Source organism: Puntigrus tetrazona, chromosome 19, assembly GCF_018831695.1.
Source record: "Puntigrus tetrazona isolate hp1 chromosome 19, ASM1883169v1, whole genome shotgun sequence".
Lineage (NCBI taxonomy): Eukaryota > Metazoa > Chordata > Actinopteri > Cypriniformes > Cyprinidae > Puntigrus > Puntigrus tetrazona.
The window spans coordinates 20,163,198-20,186,976 of record NC_056717.1 but is presented as its reverse complement, the minus strand read 5'-3'; the positions used below and the strand labels follow the sequence as shown (position 1 = coordinate 20,186,976).

General features: G+C 38.1%; 1 protein-coding gene and 2 pseudogenes across 1 annotated transcript; all 3 read left to right on the top strand.

The window, feature by feature from the left end:
- Positions 1-7,556: 7,556 nt before the first annotated feature.
- On the top strand, positions 7,557-9,611 carry LOC122323920 (annotated as a pseudogene).
- Positions 9,612-12,621: 3,010 nt separating this feature from the next.
- On the top strand, positions 12,622-14,480 carry LOC122323921 (keratin, type I cytoskeletal 13-like). Its single transcript, XM_043218044.1, has 6 exons — positions 12,622-13,103; positions 13,387-13,469; positions 13,548-13,704; positions 13,794-13,955; positions 14,050-14,175; positions 14,256-14,480. The coding sequence occupies exons 1-6, from the start codon at positions 12,687-12,689 to the stop codon at positions 14,478-14,480; spliced, it is 1,170 nt and encodes a 389-aa protein (XP_043073979.1). The 5' UTR covers positions 12,622-12,686.
- Positions 14,481-18,182: 3,702 nt separating this feature from the next.
- LOC122323927 lies at positions 18,183-21,834 on the top strand (annotated as a pseudogene).
- Positions 21,835-23,779: the final 1,945 nt, after the last annotated feature.

Here is a 23,779-nt window from a genome sequence, read left to right as displayed (position 1 = left end):
AGAAAAGCTGACTATAAACATCTCAAATAGGCCTAAAGTTTAAATAAGGTTTGATTTTATAGTGGTGTAGAATAGACTGGGCATGAGGCAGTCTGTAGGAGGCGGATTTGCAGGTCTGAGGAGGTGCTGGATGGTGACGTGTCCAGATCAGTCTGGGGTACAGATTGAAGATCTGAAGGCTGAGTCTTCCTCAAGAAGAACCTGGGAAGTTGAAGCTCAGTGCTTTGTTTGATAGTCTTCAATAGACCTGCATTTTTCTTCCTGATAAAGAACATGCTCAGTGGTTTGTTTTTGCATTTTAGGAACTCTTGGCAGCCTGCAGCCCGATGAGCGTGATAGTCAATATAGAGGTTGATCGGCAATCACGGGAAGATCAGTGTGTGAGTCATGGCTGAAATCTGTGACTAATACTGAGGCAGTTGCTGCCAAGAATCGCAGAGACCTTGAGACCTGGTTCCCAGGCTAAGGTAACATCACATTAGTTAAAGTTTGTCATAAGAAATCAAAACCAAATCAAAATCAACTGAGCTGACTGCTTCCAATGTTTATTGTTTCTTACAGAGTTTAAACCTCAACAAAGCTAGTCGCTGCAAGCACAGAAAACCTTTCAAACGCCTAGGATCAGAAATCACGCAGAGCTTAAAACGCACACTCCAGGTGCTTCAAATCGAGCTGCAATCACAACTCAGTATGGTAAGCAGATGACCAGGTCAATCTTGAAATCTGCTGTTTTGATGCATCAGACAGCCTTTAAAATAATGAATTTCTCAGCAGAAAGCGCATCGCTTGAAGGCGCTCGGTGGACACACAGGCCGTACGCGCCGCTATGTTAAACGGTTACTGTAATGCAGGGTGACCAGCCTGGAGCAGCAGCTGGTGCAGCTTCGTGCCGATCTGGAGCGTCAAGGGCAAGAGTATCAGATGCTTCTGGACATCAAGACCAGACTGGAAATGGAGATTGCAGAGTACAGAAGACTTCTGGATTGGGAGGCTGCTGGGTGAGCTCTGTTAACCTTTTAGGCATTTGGTGTCCTGATTTGTGAGGATTAGAATTATGAGTTGTCTATAACTTTGTTTTCCACCATCTTCAGAACTGTTCAAACCGTTAACAACAACCTCATCCACAACCTCTCAACTACATCGAGCCAAGTGGTCACCATTGTAGAAGAGGTGAGGATAAACAAAGTGATCTCCACTCAGGCTGTGACCGTAGAGCAAGTGAGATTTCAAAGAACAACCAGCACAACTCTCTCGAGATGAAACAACCTAACTCAAGAGTGATTGAAAAAAATCAATAAACTGGTTTAAATGTGCTACTGTGTTTGGGTCATATTTTTTTCTCAGATGCTTTAATATGGTTCAAATTAATTATTTGAAATGAGTCAGAAATGTTATTTACTTCATATTAAACATGAGCTTGGCTAAGAAATGTTTGACAACACTGCCTTTTTAACGTTGAGTTAAAAAGTAGGTTATGAACCTAAAGTTTACTACTTACTACGTTCTATTAAAAATTCCACAAAAATATTATGCAATGTTTTTCAACATTAATAAATATATACAGGGTTTGGACAGTAAAACTAACTCATGGCTAGAATTTGAGCAGCTGGTGGCCTGGTTTTGCTTAAAATATTGCAATGCACGTGAACATTGTATGGGTGACATATCAGAGTTCAATAGAGGACAAATTGTAGGTGGTGCACTTCATGCCAATGCCAAACGTCGGTTTTAATGGTGCCAGCAGTGAAAATCTTGGGCTGTGGAAAATGTAGAGCATGTATTGTTCTCTAATGAGTCCACCTTCACTGTCTTTCCCATCCAGAAGGAGTTACGGAGTGAGCTCCCAAAGCAGCGTACCACCCAGACTGTTGCATGCCCAGAGTGAAGCATGGGGTGCATCAATGCTGGTTTGGCTGCAATATCATGGCATTAGCTAGGTCCAATATTTGTGCTAGATGGGATACACATTGCATAAGGACTACTGAGCCATTCTGGAGGACCATGTGTACCCAATGGTTCAAAAATTGAATCCAGAAGGTGGTGCTGTGTATCAGGATGATGATGCACCAATACACACAGCAAGACTGGTGACAGAGTGGTTTGATAAATATGAAAGTAAAGTTGAATTTCTCCCATGGCCTGCACAGTCACCCAGATCTAAATATTATTGAGCCACTTTGGGGTGTTTTTTGGAGAAGCGAGAGTCAGGAAACGTTTTCCTTCACCAGCATCACATAGTGACCTGGCCACTATTCTGCAAAAGCATGGCTCAAAATCCTCCTGGCCACTGTTCAGGACTTGTATCTGTCATTCCCAAGATGAGTTGATGCTGTATTACGCGCAAAGAAGGCCCTACACCGTACTAATGGAATTATTTAGGTTCAAAACCAGGCATTTCAGTTTTATTTTATTGTCCAACCCTATATATATATATATCAGAATGATTTCTGAAGGATCATGTGATAATGACTGTGGTAGCAACTCTAATGTTGTGGGACTGTTTTTCAGCAGCAGGGACTGAGAGACTTGTCGGAGTAGAAGAAAAGTGCATCAGTGCATCAAATTATACAGACAGCCTTATTAAAAACCCAGTCCAGAAACCAGCTCCCCATATACAATCCATAATGGTTATCCTCCTCTGCCAAAGAGTAATCTAGACTTGCTTTCCCCAGTTCTGTTTACTTCACATTCGCCATTTGTTGCACGTGATGTGTTTTCATAAGAGCTAAAAAGATGAAACGTGGCATTTTGAATGATCTCTTAGATCACTAAATATTGAGTAAACTGATTGATATGCTACCATCAGATGTGAACAAAATGAACTAAAACTGAATGATGGTACTACTGTCTTCTGTAGATCTGCTTTAGAGTTTAATCTACCCATGCAGCATTAACAGCATTATCCAAACAAATTGAATAAACATCAAACTCAAGCTGAATAACACCAACTGCTGGGCTTCTGTAAAACTATTTATAGCTGAAAGGAACTTGTTTTAAAACTGCTACTGTTATTTAACTGACCTGAACCAACACTGACTGGAGCCAAAAAAGGCTACTGCTCCACAGTTTCTCTGTATGTTGACGTGTTTCCTGTGCCATGTTTGTAGTCAGTTTGTAGTTTTTTCCTTATGTTTAATCCCCAGGTGTGTTTTTTTGTGAAGCTTAATACCTCCTTTGTACAGTGCCTTGTGAAAGTATTCATACCCCTTCAGTTTTTTTTTTTTTTTTTTTTTTTTTACATTTTATGTTACTGCCTTATGTTAAACTTATGTCAAAATATATATATATATATATATATATATATATATATATATATGTATATATTTTTCACATCAATCTACACTCCACACCATAATTGTAAAGCAAAAACGGGTTTTTAACATTTTTGCAAATTGATTAAAAATAAAATGATTCCACTCCATAAGTATTCATACCTTTATCTGGCACAGTTGAAATTTAGCTCATGAGCATTCATATTGCTTGTAGATGTTATAACACTATAGGGGTGACGTGAACCTCGGGCAAATTTAAATGAATGGGTATGATTTGGAAAGGCACATGCATCTTAATAAAAGGTCTAATAGCTGATAATGCATATCAGAGCAAAACCATACATTAGGGGTGAATAGAACAGCCCGAAAACAGGTTTGCACCAAGCCACACATCTGTGAATCCAACACAAGAATCTCTGTTCTGATTACCCTATTATTTACCTAAGCATCATGTTTGAAAGAAACCAGTTCTGTTCATCACCTGCAGAGTACCATCCCAAAAAAAGTGTGCTGATGTCATGCTGTGGGGCTGTTTTTCAGAGGCAGAGACTCAGGGACTCATTAGAGTAAAAGGAACACTGCAGCAAAATATAGAGATAGCTTTAAAGAAACCCAGTCCTGAGTATTCAGAAACTCAAACTGTACAGAAGGTTCACCTTCCAACAGTAGAATGACCTTAAACACACAGCAACAGTGACTTATAGACCAAGCAAATATTTCTGGAAAAACCTGAACATGTGCATCTGCACCCATCCAACCTGACAGAGCTTGAGAGGTGAAGAAGAGAGGAGAAGAGTGGCAGATAATTGACAAATTGCTGAAGAGCAAAGCTTGTCGCATCAAACATAAAAGATTTGAAACTGTAAAAATACTTTGCATAAATATTCATACCCTAAACTACATATTTAGCTAATGTACTTTATTTTAGTTGTGTGTAAGGAGTCTAGACTGATGTAGAAAAAGTAAAGTAGTTTGATTTAAGTATGAATACTTTTGTAAGGCACTGTATATGGAATCCAAAGGTGAAAAATGCTGCCTTTAGAAGAATGGAATCCAAGGTATGAAGTCATTAAGACACGTCCAAAGTTAACTTTAATTCTCTCCTCAAATGCCTTCATCTGATTGATTTTGAAGGCAACATATCCTTTATTGCCTTTGATATGCCACAATCCTGTGCATGCCATTCTCTGACAGTTAAGCTAAAAAAAAGATGGTGTTGGAAAGTTGTGTGATCGTTATATGCATGTTTTTGCAATTTTTTCCACTTTTGATTTTATTTCTAATCATAATAATTCTATTGTAATATTTGTTAACTACATCTTACTCTATTTTGTTGTAGATCACTAAACAATTACACTGCCTAAGAATCCGGTCTGAAATTAGCTTTGTGAAAAGCCTTCATGCCCAAACACTGCCTGCAAAGTCAATATCTGCTAAGACAGCAAAGAAACTAGTCAGCAGCCTGAGTTTTCGGACATAGACTACATTGCCCCTGTGTTACCTTAGGTCTGTCATTGTTTGTTGTTAGTATCTTGTCCCAGTTCTTCTTGTTCTGTGTTCACTGTTGTTGTTTTCTTTGGACTATTAATAAAACCACTCTGCACATACACTATATTGCCAAAAGTATTGGGTTATCCCCTTCCAATGAACAGTTTTAACTACTTTAGCAAGATCCATAAGTACAAGTCCTTATGTTAAAGCACAGAATGATTTTCTAGGGAATTGTGTGCTTCTAATTTTATTGCAACAGTTTACACAGGACCGTTTTCTATTCCAACATGAAAATACCTCTGTGTATAAGGCAAGATGAAAAAAAAGTCAGTGTGAATAATTTGCCTGGTCTGCATAAAGCCAACTCCAAATCCCAGCTGAACACCTCTGGTTTGACTTTAAATGAAGTTCTTGAGCCAGAAACTCATCACCAAACACCAATGTCTTGTACATTTGCTATATGAACAAAAGTATTGGAACCCTTTCTGCGAAAAGAGGCACCTCAAAACTGTGGCAACAAAGATGGAAACATAATTGTATTTAAAAATGTTGCAACAGTTTTGAAGTGTCTAAATGTCTGCACCCATATGTACAAGTCATTTGCGTTTAATGAGTTTTTGGCTCAGGACTGTAATTAAAGTCACACCAGAGGTGTTCAGCTGGGATTAGGAGTTTGCTTTATGCAGACCATTTAAATTATTCCATGCTGACACAATCAGCCATTTAACCTTGCTGGGATACACAGAGGTATTGTCGTGTTAGAATAGAAAAGGGTCCTGTCCAAATTGTTGCTATAAAATTTGAAGCACATGATTCCCTAGAATATCATTATATGCTTCAAAATTAAGATTTGTACTCATGGATATTACTAAAGTAGTCAAACCTGTTCATTAAAAGGAGGTGACTCAGTACTTTTGGCAATATAGTGTAGATCCTAATTTTCTTCTCTGCATTTCTTGTTCCCACATGACAACCACAAGCAAAAAAGTTTCTACATTCTACAAGGACATTAATTAGCATTAATATAAATTGTCCCAAAATTGTCTCAATTAGTGAACATTAAAGGACGGCAGTGTACTTCCAGGGCTGCAAGTGCCACCACTTCAAAGAGTGGGATGCTAACAGGCAGTTTTCTTAAGGTATTCTACACCTTTGTTTAATCTATTTAAGCACACAATGGCAATAATGGTATGAAAAACGTGTTTCATTTTCAAGTTTAGTAATAGGTGACTCCTGGTGGCAGAGGAGTGAAAGCTTGCTTTCTTTGTGTACTTACCACCACAGCAACGATGGCAAAGTTTCTTGGAGTGAATGCCTCACAATTAATTACAGCACACTGTTCTCTCCAGCAGCCTAGTTGATCCTGCCTGCGAGACAACACAAAATGCCAGAGATACAACACGTCACTGCTGAATACCTGGAAGAAATAATACAACCTCATGAGCGTTTTTTTTTTTCATTGTAGTGACTTGTCTTTCATACCATTTGTTAACATCACACCTGGTCTGCTTTTAAAAATCTGTGTGGCTGCATGGTATTCTTCACGTCTGGCAGCTGTAATGTGTTGCCACATGCATTTTTTTTCCTGTAGTTTTGAGTAAACTTTAATATTACAATAAACGTAAATTTTAACCTTTCAGACCAAGAAAAGTATTAAGAATTTGGATATATAATTAAAAATCATTTTAGAGCACTAAATGAGCTTTGATAAAGCTGACTTAGAGGCTAAACATTTAATTCAGATCTTAAAGTATGCAATACATAGGTTCTTAATGACCAATAACAGTAACAATCACTAATAACTGTTGATGTTTCTTGAACAACCAAACATGAAATTTATGCATAATGTTAATGCTGTAGGAGTTACTTTACCTGCCTGCTCACTTTAAACCTGAAGACTAACCACAACACTTCGTTGTTTGTTTCTGTCATTAAGTTTGTTCGAGTTATTTGCCCAGTGGGTTTATAGGCTGAGGTATAAGCAGTTTAATATCACTTTTCTAATTGGGTAAAAACAGATAAAATCTAAGTCATCAATTAATTATAATGATGAATGAAGAGATAAAATCTAGAGCCCCACTTTTTAAAGAATCTAATGACCTTCTCATGAAAAGTATTGTACTATATCACAATTATGAATACCACCAGTATGAATGATCTGCTCTGGAGCGGATATCTGTTGATTTCACAATCAAATTAATATTTCTGATAGGGTTTGATGTAATTAAATAAAAAAAACCTGCCAGTTGTACTGATGTAAAACCTGACACATTCATTGTAGATGAAACAGGTTTGTCATGCCTCCATGGATTCTGTATAATCTGATAACAATCAGGTTTCCAACAAAAAGTTGAAATGGTTTCATTTCAAGACTTGGACAAGGCAGTTATAGTTTTATGTGTGACAAATGCTGGATCTACATATGTGCAGTTATTCATTTTCTAGTAATTTCTTTTTTTAAATAAAAGCGCTTGTAAAAAAATGTTTGTTTCTTTTTGTTAAAGAATATTAAACCTACAATGCAACCGAGTACTGACATGAATGACTATTAAGCAACAGGTTATGTTTTTATAATATATTTTGCAGAGTCATGGAAGGTGCAAGCACAGAAGTGTGAAAAATCAACAGCTTAAACTAACATAAACCTCAGATTTATTTTTTGTTGTGAAACTCTAAATGATAACATACTATTCAAACCTGTCTTTAGCCACGCCTCCTGCCTCAGGGAACAGGGGAATAGTTTCACTCTCCATCACCTAAAGCATTCTTTACAGTCCCTCCCCCATTTATCCACATAAAAAGAACAGGGGTCGTCTTCTCCTCACTCAGCCGCTCTCTCATTCTCCAGCCAGAACAGACAACGACAGCAAGCCTTCCATCGAAAAGATGTCTTCTTCTTCCATGCGCAGTTACATGTCCTCAGGAGGATCTTCTCGCTTCTCTGGCTCTGGTGGAGGAGCTGGTCGTGTCGCTTCAATGCGTGCCAGTAGTGTGTACGGAGGAGCAGGAGGATCTGGGGTCCTTATCTCCAAAGCCTCTGCTTCTCGTTCCTTCACTGCTGGAGGCGGCGCTGGCTTCAATCTGTCTGATGCCGTTGACGTGTCTGCAAATGAGAAAGCCACCATGCAAAACCTCAACGACCGTCTGGCCTCCTACCTGGAGAAGGTGCGCGCCCTCGAGAAGGCAAATGCTGAACTTGAGCTGAAGATCCGCCAGTTCCTGGACAGCAAGGCTACTCCTGCTGCTCGTGACTACAGCGCCTATTACGCTACTATCAGTGACCTCCAGGCCAAGGTACGTGACGTAACTCTTGAAAATATTTGTCAAATCGATCTCCCTTTAGACAAAAGTTAACTAATTGTGAATATATAATAATTTGTATACATAACATATGTAAATAGTGTCAAACACATTGCATTTTTCAAGTATTCATAAAAGAGTGATCTTACATGTTCTTTTGATGCATCTTCATTCCATGTCCCTGTAGATCCAGCATGCCACTGGTGTAAATGGAGGGATCTACTTGAGCATCGACAACGCCAAACTGGCTGCAGATGACTTCAGGGTCAAGTAAGTCTGCTAATTAAAGATAAAAAAAATGATCTATGAAAAAAAGGATCCAAAGCACTTACAACGGGTTTTTGTGCAGATATGAGAATGAGCTGAGCATGAGGCAGTCTGTAGAGGCAGACATTGCTGGACTCAGGAAAGTGCTGGATGAGCTGACAATGGCAAGATCTGATCTGGAGATGCAGATCGAGGGTCTAAGAGAAGAGCTGATCTTCCTCAAAAAGAACCATGAGGAGGTAAGTTCCTTGGTTTACACTCAATAGTTCCTCTTAAAAGGAATGAGAAACATGCTCAGTGGTTTGTTATTGCATTTTTAGGAACTCTTGGCAGCACGCGCCCAGATGAGCGGACAAGTCAATGTAGAGGTTGATGCGGCACCACAGGAAGATCTGACCAAGATCATGGCTGAAATCATGAGCACTACGAGGCAGTGGCTGCCAAGAACCGCAAAGATCTTGAGGCCTGGTTCCAGGCTAAGGTAACATCAGATGTTTTAAAGAAAAGGGCAACATTTGAACGTCAACCATAACGTAAAAACATAAGGTTTGACTGCTTTGCTGTGCCTCTCACAGAGCGAAACCCTCAGCAAGGAAGTTGCTGTGAGCACTGAAACCCTTCAAACGTCCCGATCTGAAATCACAGAGGTTAAACGCACACTTCAGAGTCTTGAAATCGAGCTACAGTCCCAACTCAGCATGGTAAGCAAGCAGACATGAATCTTGTAAAGTTTTGTCATCACACTGCATAGAACACAGGATAACTCATCTTTCTCCAACAGAAAGCGTCCCTGGAAGGCACTTTGGCAGACACCCAGGCCCGATATGCCTCCATTTTGTCCAACTACCAGTTCCAGGTGACCAGCCTGGAAGAGCAGCTGGTGCAGCTCCGTGCCGATCTGGATCGCCAAGGACAAGAGTACAGGATGCTTCTGGACATCAAGACCAGACTGGAGTTGAGATTGCAGAGTACAGAAGACTTCTGGATGGGGAGGCTACAAGGTGAGACGCAACTACAACAAAATCTCCAGGAACAGCACATACGTTCTGATTTAGTGGCCATTACTTAATAAACTTTGTATTTTACCTCTGCAGTGTCACAACCACAAGCAAAACATCAACTACGCGCAAAGTGGTAATCATTGAGGAAGAGGTGGTGGACGGCAAAGTGGTCAGCTCATCCTCCCAGTCTACAAGCCATACCACGTCTTAATACCACCCTTGAGCAAAATCTATCATTACAAAAACAGTGATGAAAAGTCAATAAAGTGATCTGACTGCATTTCCGTGTATGTCTTGTTTTGGTATCATTTGCACATAAAATTCGCTCCTATTTTGGAAAATACAAAAAGTCAAAAAACAATAATTAGCAAGCATAATAAAACTACTATTTTTGTTCATATTATTGCAAGTATTGATATAAACTGTTAAAATGAGAAAAAAATAGGGCGACCAGTTACTCAAATACTCATTTGCATTTGCATTTAATGTTTTTTGTTTTTCAAAATTAATGTTTTCAGTAGATCTAAATTGACTTACTGGATTACAGATTTTTAGAATATTTTATTTAATAATTTGAACAAGCTCCCCTCAGCAGATTATTTTATTCAGTTCAGTGTTTATACAAATGGACATCACTTTTCTTTTCTATGATGTTTAGCATATAATAACATGAACAAAAATGTGATGTTATAAGTGCATGATATCAATTTAGCTGATCTTAAGACATAGATTTACAAAACTTACCAAACAGTTGATTTTTAAAAACACTTTTTTTAAAAAGAATTTGATGGCAAATGTCTCAAAGGAAGTGTGTCGTCTCAAATTGTGACTTAATCCTATTTGACTAATTTTAGGTAATGTATTGTAACTACTTTTTAGATAATAAATAAATGTTCCATTACTTGATATCAACATCAACAAGTGCATTAAACATTACATTACCCCAGGTTTTACTAACTGGGGTTAATGTAAGAACAGCAGTGGGGCATGTGAGTTGTTGTTTTTTCAAGCTAATAATTAATTCAGTCATAAACATACTAAACAAAAACATTTTTAGCTGCATATCAATGTGACCAGCTTACACCAGAAAACATGCAAATGTCTTGTTACATTATTAAAATATTAACTTCCCCAAGGATATTTCAAGAAAATATTTTATGCCAAAGGGGTTTCAGAATGTAATGTTTCAGAATCGCTGCATTACATGAACAAACATTAATAAACATGAAAAAAAATTGGTTTACCAGAATTTAAATAATTTTGTTTAGCCTTTCAGAACTAACACTTATTGAAGGCCTCTGAACATTTTACAGCTATTCATCACCAGTGTATAGTAACTTGCATAATTATTTGTTTCACACATGGGCTAATTGTTTGAGGGACAAATTCAGAAGCTTGGACTGCTAAATTATTTACATGGCATTAACATTCTCTATTGTAAATTTGGTCAAAGCCACATGATCTGATACACTGTAAGATTCTTGGAACGTATTAAAGCATAAGAAGTATTAAGGAGAATAAATAAATGTCATTTTAAGAATAGCATGCAATCGTGAAACCCATAAATAATTGAAATCTCATTATGAACATTTTAAGATATAATATAATCCAGTAATAAGCACACACACATTTTGTAATCTGTGTAATCCAGATTACATGTAATCAGTTACCACCCAGCACTGTTCTTTCGTCTACTCACCAAATTAAATGTGGTAATCAGCAGACCAAGGTCAGGATAGAAAAATTATGAATATTATTGAATATTAACATTTGCATTAAGTGTATTTAAAACAATATAAAAGCTATATAAAAGATATGTGAGCAATACTACTAATTTGGCATAGGCTGGTAAAGGTTGCAGGGTCAAATCTTAAAGGGGCATCACCTGTGCCGCCCTAGGCAAAGGGCATAACCTCAGGTAGCTCTAGGCCACCACAAACAATACATATTTTTAAACCTTTCTCTCATTAAATAACTGATTCAACAATGTGCCTCTAGAAACAGGCTTGAGAAACACTGCTCTAGGTGACAGTCCCTGTAGCGAGTGTAGTGCAATAAAATGCATTTTGTTGCATAACCACATACTTACATTCCCGGGAGGGACCCAGCAAAGTTTCTGGACATTGCCTCCTGTTGGCCTAAGGTGTTAAGAAGGGTTCATTCTGTACCTTCAACATAATATGGGTCAGAATTGGTCAGAAATAATTAAAACGGAAGGCAAAATCTTAAATCATCACTCAAGAATAAGCTCAAAGTAACAAAAAATGTTAGGAATTAATATAATAAATGCATTTGTTTTTAGAATGAAACAACATTAGATATACGTATTCACTGTGTTTACAGTATTACATTAATTTTAATGCTCAAAATATTCAGAAATTCAAAGTTTGCACAGCAGAACTTTTACTGCACACAAAAATAAATCTTTTTTATTTGCCTTGGAAAAATAAACATTCCAACCTGCCACGACAAGTCTGATTATCATTAGCAGGTCATCCGAAACCCACTTCAAACATGCTAAACCTGCTTTTAATCACCTGGTATTTTAATATATCTGATTTTGGTGCAACAGTAAGGACATTAGGTAAGAAATGCATTGTTTAAATGTACAATATCAAAAAAAAAAAAAAAAAATCACATAAAATGTGCAAACTAGGTAATGTTTTTTTTATCAACGTGGACTTTGGAAGTCCACATTTGTACATGCTTTACGGAAATTGCTTTCAAAGTAGAAATGAGTCTAGAAATGAAACTTTTTACACCTTACAATCATTAATATTTGCCTATTATTAACCTCTGGAACAAAGAAATGATAGACATCTATGTAGAGTTTTTTTTTGTGTCCAGTTTAAAAACAAATCTTAAGAGGTTTTAAGCAAGCATTTAATTTTATTTGTGTTTAACAACTGAAAGGCCAATTATACATATTGTAGGGTCCTGAATATGGTTTACTGAATATATTTAATTAAATATACTATTAAATTTTTAATTAATGAACTGATATATAATACGCATTCCTAATAAAAAAAATCAGAAAGTATAAAGAAAATACTTAATTAAAACGGTTGGCTTTTAAAAAAATAGGCCTCTGTCAATCCATGTCTTCATGCTGAGGGCAAAATTTAAGGAATTGAGGAATTTAAGTGAAACTCCTTAATGCTAACATACCATGCAGACCTTCAGCCACACCTGCTGCCTCAGGGAATGGGGCAAGAGTTTTATGGTCCACCCCCTTAGGCAATCCATCAGGTCCCTCCCACATTTATTCACATAAAAGGAACAGGGGTCGTCTTCTCCTCACTCATCCGCTCTCTCATTCTCCAGCCAGAGTTGAGGACGACAACAAGCCTTCAAAATGATGTCTTCTTCTTCTTCCAGCCGCACCTACATGTCTTCAGGAAGTTCTTCCCACTTTGGTGGAGGAGCTGGTCGTGTCACAGCAATGCGTGCCGGTAGTGTGTACGGAGGGGCAGGAGGATCCGGGGTCCGTATCTCCAGCTCTTCTGCTTCTCGTTCCTTCTCTGCTGGTGGCGGAGCTGGTTTCGGAGGTGGCTTCAATCTGTCTGATGCCATTGATGTGTCTGCAAATGAGAAAGCCACCATGCAAAACCTCAATGACCGTCTGGCCTCCTACCTGGAGAAGGTGCGCTCCCTCGAGAAGGCCAACGCTGATCTTGAGCTGAAGATCCGTCAGTTCCTTGATAGCAAGACGGCCCCCTCTGCTCGTGACTACAGCGCCTATTACGCTACTATCAGTGACCTCCAGGCCAAGGTACGTGACTTACCTATAAAACATGATAGTAAAATCAATCATTAAACAACCTTTAGAAAAAAATTAACCAGTTCTATATATCCCATGGTTACTCATTTGCCAAGCATATATTCAAAGCATTTGGTGAACACTGAATTTCTCAATTACTGCAAAAGTGATTTGACCCTTTTTCATTTATTCAATTTCCCTCAATATCTTATGGTTCATAATTTGCAGAGAAGTGAAAATACTGAATTTCTCAGGAATGCAATTTAACTTTTTTTTTCAATCTGTGCCCCTGAAGATCCAGCATGCCACTGGTGTAAATGGAGGCATCTACTTGAGCATTGACAACGCCAAGCTGGCTGCAGATGACTTCAGGGTCAAGTAAGTGACTAGCAACATAAAAAAACAGCAATTGTTAAAGGTTTAAATTATTTAAATGAGTTTCCTTTTTTTGCAAAGATATGAGAATGAGCTGAGCATGAGGCAGTCTGTAGAGGCAGACATTCTTGGTCTGAGGAGGGTGCTGGATGAGCTGACCATGACAAGATCTGATCTGGAGTTGCAGATCGAGGGTCTAAGAGAAGAGCTGATCTTCCTCAAGAAGAACCACGAGGAGGCAAGTTGGTGGTTGGTTCACACTCAATAGTTCCTTATGAAATGCATGTGATCCAAATGCTCAGTTTTTTCTTTTTATTGCATTTTTAGGAACTGTTGGCAGCACGCGCCCAGATGAGCGGACAAGTCAATGTAGAGGTTGATGCGGCACCACAGGAAGATCTGACCAAGATCATGGCTGAAATCCGCGAGCACTACGAGGCAGTGGCTGCCAAGAACCGCAAAGATCTTGAGGCCTGGTTCCAGGCTAAGGTAACATCAGATGTTTTAAAGAAAAGGGCAACATTTGAACGTCAACCATAACGTAAAAACATAAGGTTTGACTGCTTTGCTGTGCCTCTCACAGAGCGAAACCCTCAGCAAGGAAGTTGCTGTGAGCACTGAAACCCTTCAAACGTCCCGATCTGAAATCACAGAGGTTAAACGCACACTTCAGAGTCTTGAAATCGAGCTACAGTCCCAACTCAGCATGGTAAGCAAGCAGACATGAATCTTGTAAAGTTTTGTCATCACACTGTATAGAACACAGGATAACTCATCTTTCTCCAACAGAAAGCGTCCCTGGAAGGCACTTTGGCAGACACCCAGGCCCGTTATGCCTCCATGTTGACCGGTTTCCAGTTCCAGGTGACCAGCCTGGAAGAGCAGCTGGTGCAGCTCCGTGCCGATCTGGAGCGCCAAGGACAAGAGTACAGGATGCTTCTGGACATCAAGACCAGACTGGAGTTGGAGATTGCAGAGTACAGAAGACTTCTGGATGGGGAGGCTACAAGGTGAGACGCAACTACAACAAAATCACTTAATATCTACAATTAGATAGCAGTGTCACCCTTTGTGGTGGTTTACTATGATGAACTAAATTAAATTCAGAAGTGGATACCTCTCTGGCACTTCTGTAGTGTAACATTATTTGTTTGTACCTCTGCAGTGTCTCAAGCTCAAGCTCAAGCTCATCCTCGACTACACGCAAAGTGGTAACCATTGTGGAAGAGGTGGTGGATGGCAAAGTGGTCAGCTCCTCCTCCCAGTCTACAAGCCAAACTGTGTCAAAAAACATCCTAACTCAGGATGGGATGAAACATCCTACCTCATCCTACCTCATGAGTGATGAAAAACCAATAAACTGCACACAAACTGTGCACAAACTGCATTTCTTATTGTCTCATGTTCTTGTTGTCATATTATTGCACAATGTAAAAATGCATGCAAAAGTTTTTAAATAGACTGCTAGTATTAGCCTAGTTGTGGAAAACTAGCAAGCAAACAACAACATAAAAAAATTAATTACAAAAAGGAAGGACAGCTAACTAAAAGGCCAAATTGCATTGCTGTTCTTAATTACCACAAAAATTAAATTTGGAAAAAGTTGCTGATGCATTAAATGGCATTCATTAAATCAGGCTCAGGTTAATTTATCTACAAAGGGAAATGTTTTTCACAAACATAAATAAAATGAAATGGCCTTCTAAATGTAAAAATCTATATTTGGCACGAACGCACATCTTTGTAGGCATTTATGCATTACTGAGTACGGGAATGGGATGGGAAAATCTGAAACATGACAAATGTCACATGAAATCATTTATACTTTGTGCTGTAGAGGACAAAACACTAGCAAAACCTATAAAACCAAAGCAAATATAAGTTACTCAACCTTTCTATTCAAACAAAAAAAACCACTCCTTTCAATTTTTCACCTGCCTTACTGATGATTCCTTTACACTCTGAAATATTTTCAAGATGACTTTAAAGGGTAAGGGCTAGTCTACTGAAAGAAGATGACAGGTTAGGATTTGAGACCTAAGTCACTGCACATCAAACAAAAACTAATCCACTGGACTAACAAGTTCTGTTAAAGCTTTAAGAACATGTGAAAAACTAAGATGTTGCAAAGAGTTTTCTCGTCCCTGACATCAAGAGTGCTTGTAAATAAATAAATCAATTAATCAATTAACTAATTAAAATAATAAATACATATAGCCTAAGTACAGGCAAGACACCCGTAGTAAATATCATAGGAAATAACGTTTAACATTCAATTAGGCGTATTGTGAATGTTACAGTAATATACAATTAGCCAAAAAAAACTAATTCGATTTAGCGTTTCTTTAGATTAAACCATGACTCGTGTCTAGACCTCACGGCATTTTAATGGTATTGATATTATAATACTCAAATTACTTTACATTAAAAACAAAGTGATATAACTTGTGGTGAAGCAAATCGTATACAAGTCACATGTCGTGATATATAAGGCTAGCAGTGTCCTACCTCACTTGAAAGTCTCCCTCAGAAAAACGCGCCATTCCTGTAAAGCGCGCGCGCTCTTGTGGTCGAGCACGCGATCGACGCTTCCAGACCAAGGACCAGAAATTTTAAGATTTGACCTATATTTCGCGAAATTGCCTTAAAATGGATATATATGGGACTTAGACAAGATCATTTTGAGGTTAGGTTACTCGGGTTTGCAAATCTCTGTTCACAAACTTTTTTTCTTTTTTTTTTTCGTATTAGTTTTTGTAGGCTACTACTTGGCCATCTTTTATACAAGCTTGAATCCGCCCTAAAATTGTAAACTTATTGGTAGTAAGCAATAGTACATTAGCCGTTGGGCACAATAAAGAGTGCGTTATAGCTATTGCATACAACAGTGAAGCATATTTGGGAATTAATTTATTCCCTGACTCATAATTCAGACATGAAACATAAACCTTGTTAAATTTATGACTTGTTGAAGACATAGGGAGCAGTCAGACAATGAACTTGGTGACAGTTTCTATGCCAATTAATGAATATGAAATGGGGTATAAATATTACAAATCATGTTTTAACTTCGTCTAAAGTATTGAATAATCTCAGTCGGACAAGGGTGGCTTGCCCCCTTCAGGTTGGTGGGGAGTTCCTGCCCCAGGTGGAGGAGTTTAAGTATCTTGGGGTCTTGTTCACGAGTGAAGGAAGGATGGAAAGAGAGATCGACAGACGGATCGGTGCAGCTTCTGCAGTAATGCGGTCGCTGTACTGGTCTGTCATGGTGAAGAAGGAGCTGAGCCGCAAGGCGAAGCTCTCGATTTACCGGTCGATCTTCGTTCCTACTCTCACCTATGGTCATGAGCTTTGGGTCATGACCGAAAGGACGAGATCCCGGATACAAGCGGGCAAAATGAGTTTCCTCCGTAGGGTGGCTGGGCGCTCCCTTAGAGATAGGGTGAGGGGTTCAGTCACTCGGGAGGAGCTCGGAGTAGACCCGCTGCTCCTCCACATCGAGAGAGGCCAGCTGAGGTGGCTCGGGCATCTGTTCCAGATGCCTCTCGGACGCCTCCCAAGGAAATTTCCCAAGAAGAAATTGATTTTTAAAATTTGGGTACACTGACAAATTGATCAAATTCCATTTAAATATATATATATATATATATATATATATATATATATATATATATATATATATATATATATATATATATTCTCCAAACTGCCTTCAGGGATCCTGTGGTCTCTTCCAGCACATTGGGCCACAGGTGAAGCAAACAGCCCAGATGGATGGCCATTCCACACACATTTTTATCACACTTAGTTATTGCAATTATTAGACTAATTTGAAGAGTTTTTCTTTTAAGTAAGATTGATAGAAAGAAACTGTCACCTTTTAAAATGAGAACTAATAAAATGTTTTATAAATCTCTTGACAATACAACGATTTGCTCTTCAGCTCAACAGCCTAAGGGAGGAATTTAATGTTAAGATGAACTTGGTGAGAAACATTCTGCTGCTCGGTGTAGTGCACACAGGTGCATGCACAAACATGAGACATTTCAAACAAAAATCCACTCTTTACAGTTAAAATTGTTATATAATAGGTTGCTTTGGGGCGAATCTTAAATTGACGATGAGATCAGCGTATCTCCATGTAGGTTCATATCTAGTTGAATTACATATGTTTTGTAGGCAAACTTCTTCCAAAAGATCTACATCACTTAAATGGCCTAGCTGGTGTTCAAATTCTGCATTGACCTTTTTGTGCCCCAGATATTAAAGGTAGTATATTGAAATAAATATATATATATATATATATATATATATATATATATATATATATATATATATATATATATATTATAGTGTGTCATTTGGGATGCTTATTGCATATAAATGTTTTTAAAAGCACAAGAGGCATATCTAAAACCAGCCGTGAAAAACAAGCAACGTCCATAAAAGTTTGAACATGTACAGAGCTGCTTTTATCTGAGTTTACGTGGGAATGCAAGCGTCTTTCTTACTCACTTGAGGGTACGATCAATCAGCATATTTTACTTCTTAGCGTCACCTTTCACTTTAGGTGATTTAAGCTGACAGAATTCTTTACTGTCAGCAAGTTTTTGATGAGAATAAGGTCAGCACGTCCTTTCTTGTATGCTACCAGCATATATATGACCCTGAGCTGCTCTGCTGTACTCACTCTCCAGCCAGAGCAGAGTAAGACCACAAACCACCGATCACATGGCTACCACCTTCTCCAGCGGCAGCTTCATTAGCAGCAGGGCCTCAATGGGCTCCTCACGCTTCTCTTCTTCAGGTGGAGGAGGTAGCCGTATCAGCGCTATGAGGGCTGGCAGCGTGTAATGAGGCGCAGGAGGTTCAGGGTCCGTATCTCCAGTGCCTCTCGCTCCATGGCCTCAGCAGGATCAGGAAGCGGCTTCGGCTTTGGAGGAGGCGCTGGTGGTGGATTCGGCGCTGGTGGTGGATTCGGTTCTGGTGGTGGATTTGGTGGTGCTGCAGCCGGAGGAGGATTCGGCGTCGGTGGAGGAGGCGGATGACAGCGTCATTGGCAGCGAAGTTCACCATGCAGAATCTCAACGACCGCCTGGCTTCTTACCTGGAGAAGGTCCGCTCCTCGAAAAGGCCAATGCTGACCTCGAGCTGAAGATACGCCAATTCCTTGAAAACAAAGTCTCTCCCACTGGCACTGCTCTCAACTACTCTGCCTTTGAAGCTACTATTGGTGACCTTCAGGCTAAAGTAGGTGTAGCTTGATACTTTGTGGTTACTGCTATGAGAAAATTGCAGAAAATAAATAACATTAAACAATACTCACATTTTCTTGCAGATCCTGAGTGCTTTGCAGGAAAAGAACACAGTCCACCTCAGCATTGACAATGCCAGCTTATTGCAGATGACTTCAGAATGAAGTAATATTATTTTCATTTTTCATTACGTTTGTTTAGAATATATGCTTTGGATATGTACAGAAATTATAGAAGAACAACAACAAATAGCTGCTTGACTAATTTGCATATCAGCTTTTGGGTGATGTGATTTTGAAGTTATGACTAAAGATTAATGTAATGCCAGTGATTCATTACACATACCAATTGACTTTTTAAAGGGACAGTTCAACCCAAAATTAAAATTGTTTCATCATTTCCTGACCTTCTACTTGCTCCAAATCTGTATGATTTTCTTTATTCTACTGAAAACAAAATAACACAATTTGAACAATGGCGGTAGCAAAAGTTGATGGTAGTTTTTTCCAGACTTTGGAGGTCAATGGCTAACGTGTTTAGACTTTAAAGTATCTTTTTAACTAGTTATGAACTTTTGTAACTAGTATAATGGCGAACAATAAGGCAGTTCTTTTGTATAATGTTCCTTTCTATTTGGGCAGATATGAGAACGAGCTGGCAATGCGTCAGTCTGTGGAGGCAGACATCGGTGGATTAAAGACTGTGCTTAGCGAGCTCAACATGTCTCATAAAGACCTCAACCTGCAGATCGAAGGGCTCACTGAGGAGCTGGTCTACATGAAGAAGAATCACGAGGAGGTAGTAAATCATTGCAATACCGTTAAGCAAGTCTGAAATTTTAGACAGGTCACACATGCATTTTATAGCTTTAAGCTCTAGATGTCACTGTTTTGTAATATATTTAGATTCTAGGACATTTAAAGGCAAGAATGAACAGGTGATGGTGAGAATTTTAAAATAGACATTTGAAAATCCTATATGATGTATCTCCAGGACCTCTTGACCTCACGCGATCAGATGAGTGGACAGGTCAATGTGGAGGTTGATGCAGCACCACAGGAAGACCTCACCAGAATTCTAGCTGAGATGCGTGAGCATTACGAGACTGTCGCAGCCAAGAGCCGGAGAGACCTTGAAGGCTGGTTCCAGCAGAAGGTTGGTTAGATCCAGAACATGACTCTGTATAAGACACTTACATGCAGTCTAGTAGCCCAGCTCAAACATTCTGGAAAAAAAAAGATGCTCCGTTTACAACCCCATTTCCAAAAAAGTAAAATGAGTTTTAGATTTTGATTTTGATGGCTGCCATATACTACAAAAAAAGTATAGAGGTTTGGAAAGAAGCAGTGTGCCATTCACGCTTTTGGATTTATACATTTACACATGCATTAAATTAAACAATGCTGTTGTAAAATATTTCTTTTGCAGTCTGAGACCTTGAAACAAGAGGTTGTAACAGAGGTTGAGACCTTGCAGACTTCAAAAACTGAGGTCAACACAGTGAAGAGCACAGTTCAGTCACTGGAGATTGAGCTTCAGTCTCTCCTTGCCATGGTGAGTATGTGTAGGCAAAATGTACAGCCCAAAAACTGTTTGGAGACGTAAGTGACAATGCATGGTTTGGTATGCATTAGATTAAAAAACAACAACATTCAAACACAGTTTTCAAGCCAGTTAATTCATAGGCATTTGTTCCATTTAAATTATAAACCCATTCAAAAGTAAGAGAAAATGAATTTGGACTCTTTTTTTTAAGGTCATTGCTAACATGTTTTTCTCTCATAACCCTTGCCTCACAGAAATCATCCATGGAAGGCACCCTGAGCGAGACTCAGAATCGCTATTCCCTGCAGCTGTCCGGCTACCAGGCACAGGTGAGAGCTCCTGAGCATGAGGAGAAGAATCTCATAAATCTCACAGACAGATCTCTTGCTGAAGCAACCTCACTAACAAGCTTTTAAAATGAACTGTACTGGGGTTAAAGTTCCGTCTTCTCCCCTCGGGCTTGTAGGTGAGTGGAATGGAGGGTCAACTGGTGCAGCTTCGTGCCGACCTGGAGCGTCAGAGTCAGGAGTACCAGATGCTTCTGGATATCAAGACCAGACTTGAGCTGGAGATTGCGGAGTACAGGAGACTGCTGGATGCTGAAGCCAGCGGCAGGTAAATCACAGACTACGTTTGTGCAGTTTACATACTTTGCTCCATAAAATGGAATATTCTTGCAAACATGCAGACTGAGAAAATTATATATATATATATATATATATATATATATATATATATATATATATATATATATATATATATATATATATATATATATTTTTTTTTTTTTTTTTTTTTTTTTAAATAAGAAATGAATTATTCCTATTGTAAAATTTTCAAACAACACATGCAATAAATATCAGAAGGCTGCATACCTATAATACATATTTATTGCACTATTAATAGATCTTTGAGGATTTTATAGGAGTTCAAAAGCAGCATTTATTTGAAATTGTTTGCAATCTCTATTTAATTACTTTTTTTCAGTTTAATGCATCCTTGCTGAATAGCTTTCTTTTAAGTTAACTTTTCTTTTAAATTTCTTTTAAGAACAATAGTGGACAGTAGTTTATAAAAATAAAGGTTCTTTACAGAACATCTCACATCTATGAAAACTTTCCATTCCAGAAAGGGTTTTTAATAGTGGACAGATGCTCTTTAGGTTATTAAAATGTTCTTCACACTTATGGTTCTTTTAATAGCTGTTCATTTTTCACAGTTTCTAGAATTATTAAAACTGTGTTTTCAATGGTAAATGCTGTGTAAACACCCTTGGGAACATTTATTTTTAAATGAGTAGATAGTTAGTTAGTTCTGTGGAAGTTTGTGGTTTAAAGCTTGAAAGACTACACATGTAGAGCAAATTGAGTTCTACAGGTTTAACTGGTTGGGTATTTTTGTTTACAAACAGCCTCACAATCTCTAGCTCTGGCTCTGGCTTTGGCTCCAGCTCCAGCTCCAGTTCAGTCACCACCAGCAAAGCAGCGGTGATCACTGTGGTGGAAGAGGTGGTTAATAATGGGACGGTGGTTTCTTCAACTTCATCTTCAACTTCCCTCGTCAAGTAAAACCCATCAGACTCGTGCTGGCTGGAGAAAAGACCTGCAGGTCTGCTCAGAGTGTGGTGGTAGTCTTTGAGCATTCGCAATAATAAAATCTGATGTCAAAGACAAAATGCGAGTGGTTATCTTTTGTATATGGATGCAATTTAGAGATAATTAAGCTAGAGTGACCAGAGATCCAAAAAAGGGATAATAAATGGCATAATGAAATAATTAATTCTCTAAAGAATTATGAGTAAAAAAAATTACTCAATCTCAGACTATCCAAGATAAAGAGGTAGTTTGTTTGAGAAATTTTGCACTTTTATTTGTTCACCAATGTATCCTCAGCACTGAATGGGTGCCGTCAGAATGAGAGTAATCCACACAATATTTCACAAATAATTACCTCCTGTCCATCAATTAACATCAGTCCAAAACAGTTTTATCTGTGGATTTCTATGTGAGAGGACAGACAGGATTTTTTCACTGGAGATAAAAATGCCTTCAAGATGGAATTCTTTATTACAAACACAAAGTTATTGTGCGTTATGATGTTTTTATCAGTTGTTTGAACTCTCAATGTGACGGCACCCATTCACTGCGGAAATTCCACTAGTGAGCCAATTATATAATGTTAAATTTCTCAAAATCTATTCCAAAGAAGAGACAGACACAATCCAAATCCCACCGCATCCACAATTAAGTCCAGATGAGAAACACTGACATCACATTAGGTGTATGATGTTTTCAGATGACTGTGTTTACTTTGTCAAATAGTTTAAACCACATACGGCACACAAACAACATTATGAACTAGGTTAGCTAAGCCACAGATATGTTTCAGCACATGAACTACACAAACAAGTTACAAAAGATTTATGTCCCACCAGTTTAACAACAAACTTGCACGGATGACAGAATCTGCTGAATGAATCTGATATGAGCACAAGGGTGGTGAGAGTCAACATTCATTTCACGCAGGAATGACAAAACTCACATATTTGTGTTTTGACGATCCCAAGGAGGCCTGTACGAAACCTCGAAAAATCCATCCATCAGCATTTTCAGTTCTGTATATCAGAAATAATAGTAATAATAATAGTAAATAATAGTAGTAGTAGAAGTAATAGCCATAGCAGAAATAAGTCCATTAGCTACTTCTGAATGTCCATCTATAAAGAAATATGCCTTTGTCCACAGAAAGCACTACATGCAAAGATGACCGTGCTAACCAGCTAAACTTTAACTCCTTGTGTCAACTAGTCAATCCAGCTTAAAACCAGCAACAGCCAGTATGGTTTATAGGTGTATTTCTAGATGCATTCATGCATGCCTAAACCTTTTTGCAGCTGCCTTTCATGTAACTTGTTTTAATCTAATTTAAAATCACTTACTGCTTTTTAAATGTTCTTTTTAAAAGTCTTCCAGTTAAATCACACAAAAACAAGCATTTAACAGTTATTGCATAGATAGTGTATTACATGCATCTCTTTAATATAAGTGCATTATGTGCATTTCTTTTAATATAAGTGTATTTTGTGCATTTCTTTTAATATTAATATAAAACAGAAAAATAAGATTAAGAATAAAATACAAAAAATAAGAATCATCAATACATAAAAAAAACACATCCAAGGCACAATCTATGAAACAAGTCTTAACATCTAACATTTTCTGCTATTCAAGCACAATTATTTGGTTTGAAAGGATTATTTTGTTTTTTTTGACATTTAGAATTGCCAAGTGTTTGACATTTAGGGTTAATCACAGTGTTCACACCGACTCTACGAAGAAATAATAATAATAATAATAATAATAATAACCGATTCTACTGAAGTATTAGCGTTAAGTCACACCCATCACAATTACTCACGTTAAGTCAGAGTATTGACTAAAAAGATCAAACTCACTATACTAAGTAACAGTGTTAATGAAACTGACTACATTAAGTTAAAATAATTGGTCCAAA

Coding starts and splice junctions, on each gene's coding strand:
- LOC122323921 (XM_043218044.1), top strand. CDS start 12,687: ATGATGTCTTCTTCTTCTTCCAGCCGCACCTACATGTCTTCAGGAAGT. Junction 13,956..14,049: donor AGGCCTGGTTCCAGGCTAAG/GTAACATCAGAT, acceptor TGCCTCTCACAG/AGCGAAACCCTCAGCAAGGA. Junction 14,176..14,255: donor TACAGTCCCAACTCAGCATG/GTAAGCAAGCAG, acceptor TTTCTCCAACAG/AAAGCGTCCCTGGAAGGCAC.